Source organism: Glossina fuscipes, unplaced genomic scaffold (genome assembly GCF_014805625.2).
Source record: "Glossina fuscipes isolate IAEA_lab_2018 unplaced genomic scaffold, Yale_Gfus_2 221, whole genome shotgun sequence".
Classification (NCBI taxonomy): domain Eukaryota; kingdom Metazoa; phylum Arthropoda; class Insecta; order Diptera; family Glossinidae; genus Glossina; species Glossina fuscipes.
This window is the reverse complement of record NW_023998564.1, coordinates 3,323,717-3,332,082: the sequence shown is the minus strand read 5'-3', so window position 1 is coordinate 3,332,082 and position 8,366 is coordinate 3,323,717. Positions and strand designations below refer to the sequence as shown.

The following is an 8,366-nucleotide window of genomic DNA, read 5'->3' as shown; positions in this document are numbered from 1 at the left end:
CGGCACAATACATGCAAAACAAATGAGAACGAATATATGCTTATTCTTAAAGCGGCACAATACATGCAAAACAAATGAGAACGAATATTTTTATATACATTTTTTTTTTTTTTTTCGCATTGAAATGTATGTTTCGAGAATAGTTTATTCCTCCTTGGAACTTAGGATAAGATTAACAATAATAATGGTTTAGGTTAATTTTTATAACGTTTTATATTTAAGTTTTCAAAGAAACTTTATTCGCTTTTTTCCTATATAAGCCATTCAGCTTTAATTCTGTTAATTTTTTTTTTGAAAGCTTTGAAAGTTGTCTTAAATCTTTGAAAGTTTTCTTAAATCTTTTATCACATTTTCATATAGAGTAATTTCTATTGCATTTATAGCTTTAACAAGCTTTGCTGTCAACATTTTATAACAGAGATTTTTATGTAATTTTGTTGCCATTTTTATATCCACCACTGCAAGATGGGGGTATAATTATTTTGTTTTTTCCATAATATATCTAACACCCAAAAAAAAAAAAACTTCAGAGACCTTATACTATATATATATTTTTTGTTCAGCTTAAAATTCTGAGTTGATTTAACCATGTGTGTCCTTCTGTGTGTCTGTGTGGTGCGTATTATTGGCATTCTTCTAGCTGCAAAAATAAAGATATCGTCTTCAAATTTGGTGGAAACATTGGTAGTTTTTGCATGCAGGTGCAAACTAAAAACGGATAAGTTGGTCGGAGTAAAAGTCTCCAGTGGAGCGTAAACTGATCGCAAGTTCGTTTTTTAGCGAAGATTTGTGGTTTTTCGTTCGGTACTTAAAAACTATTAAGAAGGCTGAAGACTACTATTAGAAAGCTGAAAGTTTCTGAAATTACTTTATGAACCACTCTACTCTTTAAGTGCAAAAATGGAAAGAATCGACCATTCCCACATGAAGTTACACGTAATTACATCTTATTTTTTTCACTTTTTTGAGGTTTTATGCTTACTTGCCATAATGCAAACAAGACAGAAAGTTTAAAAACTATTTTGTTAAAATGAAGATCTATTGTCTGCCTAAAAATGGGTTAATTTTGAAATGAATATGATCGACACTGAGATTCAAAGCAGCAATATGCGTATCAAACAAGAGAACTTGGAGAGTACAATGCGAAAAGCATAGCGGTGGGTATGTGAGATTCGATCCCTGTCGAATATAACTTTCTTACTGGTTTTATGTGAATATATTTTTAATAATCTAAACGATTGTTATAAATTCGGGGTTCATATAAGAGAAACCAATAAAATCATTTTGATCGAGATTCATCATAAATAATTTATCAGTAGGTGTTAAATCAGTTTTTTCTTTGGTGAATTCCGCCTCGAAATTACACAAATCTTTGCGATGTTTCTGCGTAATAAATATGAAGAAAATTTAATTATTTTTGCGGATATTTTTTGTTGCTTATTTCTTACAATTTTCGGTATTAAGGGCGGTTCCATTTCCTTATTAGCCGCTTTATCCCAATCGATATTCTTATAAAATGGATGAGTAGTAATCTCAGTGCGAGCATAACGTCCAGCACCTAAACGATTATTGGGCTTTTTAGCTAGAAACTAAAGAACATAAAAACGTTAGAACATTGCAAAAAAAGATCATAAATAAAAAATTTTAAATTAAACTTTTTTTACTTTAACTAATAATGATATGCTTTCTTACACTTGTTATAATATCCATTGCTTCTTGCGAGAAATGTTTTGGAAAAATGGCTTTCTTTTCCTTAATATTCCGAAATGTGGCCTCTTCAGTTTCAGCGTCAAATGGTAACTGACCCGCCATTAATTCATATATTAAGATACCATACGACCACCAGTCTGCGCTATGACCGTATGATTCGTAGTTAAGTATCTAAAAGGAAATAAGTTTTTTCATCTCACATTCATAAATGGGGAAATGTTAATGCACCTCTGGGGCCATATACGACGTAGTCCCACAAAAAGTTCTAGTTGTTTCCGTGTCGGATATGCAATCTTTAGATAAGCCGAAATCGGCCAATTTAATATGGCCCTCAATATCTAAAAGAATATTATCTAACTTCAAGTCACGATAAAGCACATCATGTTCATGTAAAAAGAATAAAGCCAAAGCTACTTCAACTACGTAGAACCTAAACAAAAAGATAATAGAAAACAATTATTGAAAAATTGAGATAAAACAAGCAAGAAAAGCATTATTCATATAGTGAATGCTTGATACCCGTTATCTAATTGTAAATGTATTTTAAGCTCGATTTGTGGACATGAGCTGGTATTCAAAGTGCCAGGCTTTGATGGCAGTTTTTGCAAACGTGATATCTTCGAACAGAATTACCGAACGGTTTGCAAATATCATCGTATGCTTAAATCGTCAGAGAATCCCAAGCTTATTAATAATACATTTCGATAGCTATATACAAAAAAAGCAAGTAAAAATGTTACAAAGCTAAATACCCTACACCAAACCGGTTAACATAATTATTCATATATCGGCTTTTCAAAATAAGGCGTTAAACGAACAAACCAAACCATTTTCAGTCCAAACCAAACCATTTCATCTTTGGAAAGAAATGCGTCCGTGCACCAAATTTTATCAAAGTATCGCAAAAATTGCGGGCTGGATGTTAAAAACAAGACGAGCACGTGCACAAGATTAACTCGATTCAAAAAATGACTATGAAGCGATCGATATAACTCTATCTCGAATCTTTCTGGGTCTTTCTAGCCTACATTCGCACAAACTGAGCATACCCTTATACCACGGGGGAATAACGTGACTTCACTGTCTCTGAAGTAATATTTGGCTCTGTATGAACTTCATCATAATAAAAATAAACAGACGGACATGTTTATACGATTACAAACTTATTTATATCGTGCAAAATCTCTTAAACGTTTTCTTATTTATTACGAGCCGCTCTTCTTCACGAAGATAACAAATCAAAAATGGAAATAAAAAAGTCTTAAAGCTTACAATGCCACTGATTCTTTAAAGCGGCCATACTGACGCATATGGAACATTAAATCTCCACCTTTGCAAAATTCCATTACGAAAAACAAACGGTCCTTTATAAAAGAAAGAAAATGTTTTTTTCAAAAAATATATTGATTATACTCCCACTTTCACCTACCATAGTTTGGAAGCAAGAATGCAAACATACCAAGAACGGTGATTTACCCGACAAGGCAAGTACGCTTTTTTCAGTCATTGGTAATTCCATATCATCCGTTTGTATGATAACATCTTTACGTAATACTTTAACAGCATATAACTCATCAGTACCACGACGTTCCGCTAATAATATTTTACCGTATGAACCTTTGCCCAAGACTTTAATAAAGTTGAAATCGGCAGCACGTATCATATCACGTTTGCTCATATTATGCGGTAAACTTTTATTATCCATACGTCGTCTTTTCGATTTCTTTTTATCCTCACGCTTTTATAAAACATTTGATGAAACAATTTGCACAATGAAAGAGAGAAAAGGATTGAAATTTCAATGCATTATAGAGATTTATATACATAAAATTCGAATAAATGTATACTCAAATAAGCCGTCACATTTCACAATGGTCTAAGTCTAATTTTTAAGACACAAATTTAGTTAACGACCTTACACCATTTCTGGTACAAGGGCATATTAAGTTTTTGAGGAGATACTCAACAGCCGAAAGTGATTGAGATAGACTCTCATCGTATTATACCGATCGATTCAAAAAGTGATTCTGAAGTCTTGTTTTGGTTTTAATTAACATTCTATTTTGACTACATTTTTCTGACCACTCTGACACAAATTTCTTTTCGAACTGAATACAATTGGTTTCTTCGGAAATTTTAAAATACTTGATAATCTTTAAAGAGAATGTAACATATGTTTCAGCAGCATGTTAAAATGGAAGTTTTGGCATACTTTCGGGTACCGTTTATAATTTAAGAGAATAATGTATGACTAAAGAAAAGCTGCAAACAAACTTCAAAACTTATCCTGACTTACTTCAGTCCGTTGAAAACATTGTCAGAAAATATTTTTTTTTAAATCCTTCGTAAAGTGAAGAAAATGGAGAACATTTAAAAAGATATGAATATCAAAAAACCATAGGTACAAAATTGATAAAAGGCCCTTCAATGTCTACCAGGTTTCCTGTACGTTAACATCTGTTCTTCAATTTTTTTTACATACATACACAGACTAAGATGAAGTAAATCAAATTTAATCCAAGGAGATTTTATGTAATCATGAATAGGAAAATTATTGAAAGCTTATTCCATTCCATATTACATGTCGTATGTACATACATTCCCAAAACGAATGTGGCATGATAACACTTTTATCAGTATCCGTATGGAATAAACTGATTGGATAAATTTATTACACTTAATTTATAATACGCAAATCAGTACTTACCCGAACTTCATCTCTTAACCGAGCAATATCATTTATGGGATCACTGCATGGTATATTGTAATGTTCACCTTCAGCTTGAGTTAAGAATTTGTACCAACCATCAATTGGTTCCTAATGGAGTATAGGTTTTGATTATACAAATAAATTTACTTATATATGTAAATTTAAGTCATGTATCATGTATGTAATGTGCTTATATTTTAAAAACTTATTTAATTTCTAGTCAACCTGCGCCTTTCGACACATTTTCACGAAATTGCTCCGTTTAAGAAGTTATTAAAACATTCATATTACAAATACAGAAACGATTATATTGAAAGTTCAAGCTCAAGTTCATCTCAAATCGACTTTGAACTGAACTTTCATCAAAAATATACATACCTGTATGTACGTACAGACTTATACGAATTCTCTCACGGGCACTTCTAGGCCTATACTATGAGCTGAGAAAACTAATTTGTCCGTTTTTCCTCATAAACCATATTAGTTTGTTGAACCAAACACGGGAGTTATATCACGACAACGCTTTTAAGACGTCGAAATTTGGCTCACGGGGCCATGAAATACCTACGCATGTGTATATAACCTAACTGATTTAGGTGCCGTCGTCTGCCTGCCTATCCACTATATTTTGTTTAGAAACGTGAGTTTTGTCTCAATTTTTTTTAGCTCATTTGCAGAAATTAATGAAATCGGCGAATGGAGGTAACCGTAATCAGAAATAAAAATTAATAAATTCCTACTCTAACTTAAGTTGTATTCTTCAAGTTCAATTTAAACCAAAAATTAATAAAATAACGCTTTCATTATGATGTTTTCAGTTTTATACTTGACTTTCTCAAAAAAAACGGTCTTGAATTTGCACGATTAGCTGCGCAGTGTTGTCAAATCGTACTAAAGTCTCCTTTGAAATATAAACGATCAACTATATGTACAATGGATCTTACAATACTGATTTATCAACTGAAAGCATCTTCATTCTACGTTTTTAAAAAAATTTGACCTAAGACGAATGCAAATTACTTCTTATTGTTATTTTAAGAAATATTTGTAATGATTGGATACATGCGTGACAGAACCCGTTAGTTATGCTACATATGCTAATTGGTGGGAACATCATAACCTCGTCAGTCCTTTTTACTGTGATCGCGACCACGGCTTCTAGCTTTTACTTACATTTTCACTTCATCCTTTTCTTCAGGTCCAGTTCAAAGATCAAAAATTAGACGACCTGTATGTAACTGCAAAAGTGCTAAATATGTACGCAAAATATTTTGTGATACGAACGAAAAATATAATTAAAGAGTTTTTGCATTTGCCTAGCATGCTGCCCTTTTATTTCTGTTAAGTGTTGAATAAATAAGAAAATTACGTTTACGTGATCTTGAAAACTCATCATCCATACCTAAAAATGTAATATTTCCAACCTTGTATCTTTTCCAGGCTACCCAGTCTTAAAATCAGTTCTCTGATTCGAACTGTTTCCACAAGTCGGAAATATTGAATTTCAAATTAATGTCTATCGCAACTAATTTTATTATTGATAAAAAAAAGATCTCATTTCTTCATCAGAATAATTTGAGCAAAAAGCATTGAGACTCTTTTTGCAATATTTTTTGTTAGGTTTTTTGTTCATTTTCAGCTGCTTTCCTAACTCTACCGGCATGGAACTTTTGGGGTGTAAAGATCTAAGTGGGGTTGCAGATTCTTTTGAAATCAGCTTTAACGTTTCGTCGAAAACAAAACAAATGGTAGTCCAACGGAGCAAAGCCTAATGTACACTATGGATGCATCAAAATTTTCCAGCTAACGTTTTTTTAATTTTTTTTTTAGTTCTTGCATAGGGGTTTTTACAGTTAAATGCATATTATTGTCAACTGTCTACATTCCAGTTCCACTTACGTTTAAAATTAATTCGATAAAAAAAAAATTGAATTTAAAATAATTAAAAATAAAATAAAATTGACAACAATAGGCATTTAACTGTATGACACCGTATGGCATCAAATGCAGTCTGCTCACAAAAATTTCTCGATATTTCTCCAGGAAACCAATACATTACAAGGGAACCATCTTCACCATCGTTATACGACAGCCCTTGAGTCACTGGTTATGGAAACAAAAAAAAGATCGATTCTTTATTGAGGCATATTTGCAAAATTCATTTATAATATTCAAGCCCAAAAATATTTGTTCATCACATATTTATAGACTTGGAACTTGGTACCATGGATCAACGGACAGACGTTGTGATGGATGATCATGGCTATAGCCACTAAAAATACATTGCTGTTCAAGAAAAATGGTGCAAGGAGATTCCAGATAATTATGATTTACTTCCCTCCATTGACCGATATGGTAAAGAAGAGATAACACAGAAATTAAACTAACTACACCAACGAAATTTAATTAATTCAAATGATCAAATATGAACAGACCTTTTGAATTTCTTCCAAACTGAAAGAGAATGAACCCATAAAATCATTGCGCGAAGTCCGATCCCAATCCCAAACTTCAATTAGTAAGCGTTTATCACGATCTTGAGGCTGTAAATCGCTAATAAAACATTTGAAATTCAACTTTTTGTCCTTCTGAAAACCAAAATATTTCATCTGCTTAGACTTACAAAGCGAACGTTTCGTTATAAACTGGATTTAAATTCTTTTGTATAGTTTTTGTTTTCTTCTTAGTGCGACCACTACGATCCGGATGTAATGCTATAGCTATATAGGGATCGCTTAAACCGTTAGTATCCATGGGTATTAAATTCGCTGCCTCTTTAACTGGAAACAATTTTCCCTCGTTTATCACGAAAAAAAAGAATAAAAATATATTCCACTTACTATCAACTTTCAAGCTATTGCCTTTAAGCTCAACATACAACAATAGCTTGCCTCTGATTTCCGAAATATCAGCACCGCAGATTGGTGGCACTTTTTCCTTGCAATTATGATGAACATTTAAATTGCAATCTAAACAAGGATATATTGACTTGCTTTGTTTCTATATACGATTGCTAGTAAGTACTTACTATCGCATTTAACACCCTGATGAGCAACGCCATGTAACAAAAGACCGCAATCATCACAAAATGTCGGTGTTGTGTATGTGGTCGATTCCCATTTATGTTTAACTTTAGCACAATCAGCGTCTATATCTGAATCATTGCCGGGACACTTGAATACAATATACTTGGAGCATTTCTGATGCATATTGAAGCGACATTCTATGACGATAAAAGTTTTAATATATTTTTCAATTTTCTTTTTTCTCTTTTTCTTTTAGCATTCGTTACCTTCGCATTGATAGCCCTGCTTACCGAAACCCCTGCAATTCATTAGCATTAATTAAATTAATAGAAGTATTTTGTTGTTTTACTTACCATATGAAATCTTTACAATGACCGCAATAAGTTGGTTGTTTAAAAAATTTCATACTAAATTTATGGCCGTTAATTATCTCCAATCCTTTACGCTTCATACCCCCACCTCTGAGGCGATTTTTCATGTAATTAGTAAAATTGGTTTCGCCTGCTATTTCCACCAGATTGTTTGGCACAGCCGCCGCTGCAGGTGCAGTTGCTGCTGCTGCCGCCATTTTTTAAGGATGCGTTATTCTGTTTACTTCAATTAATTTGATTTTACTCTCCTTTTTTTTCTTTTTTTATATTTTGCTCTAAGAGCACTTCCACCTTGGTGAGTGTTTCCAAATTAACTAAATTTGTGTTTGAAAAGTTAAACAAAGCGATAAATTTGAGAAACCTTAGAAATAGTTTGCAAAGTAGCTCATCCATACCTTCCTCATCAACGTTCTAACAAAAATTATAGGCTAATTAGTCGGTGTTTCAGTTTAACATTTCGCAACCGTTATGTCAAGAGCAGTAATGAATAATAAAACATAAAACAATAGGGGAAAAATTTTCACTTTATATAGACAGAATATTTTTACA

The 8,366-nt window shown here is 32.5% G+C and overlaps 1 protein-coding gene across 1 annotated transcript; it reads right to left on the bottom strand.

Moving 5' to 3' along the window:
• Positions 1–542: 542 nt before the first annotated feature.
• Positions 543–8,132, bottom strand: LOC119642242 (protein kinase C, eye isozyme). Its single transcript, XM_038041308.1, has 13 exons — positions 7,800–8,132; positions 7,713–7,744; positions 7,449–7,643; positions 7,261–7,389; positions 7,044–7,200; positions 6,856–6,973; positions 4,418–4,528; positions 3,140–3,448; positions 2,983–3,074; positions 1,939–2,140; positions 1,693–1,881; positions 1,449–1,589; positions 543–1,383 (listed from the first exon to the last, which is right to left on the bottom strand). Exons 1-13 carry the CDS (start codon positions 8,012–8,014, stop codon positions 1,231–1,233), a joined length of 2,043 nt encoding a protein of 680 aa, XP_037897236.1. The 5' UTR covers positions 8,015–8,132; the 3' UTR covers positions 543–1,230.
• Positions 8,133–8,366: the final 234 nt, after the last annotated feature.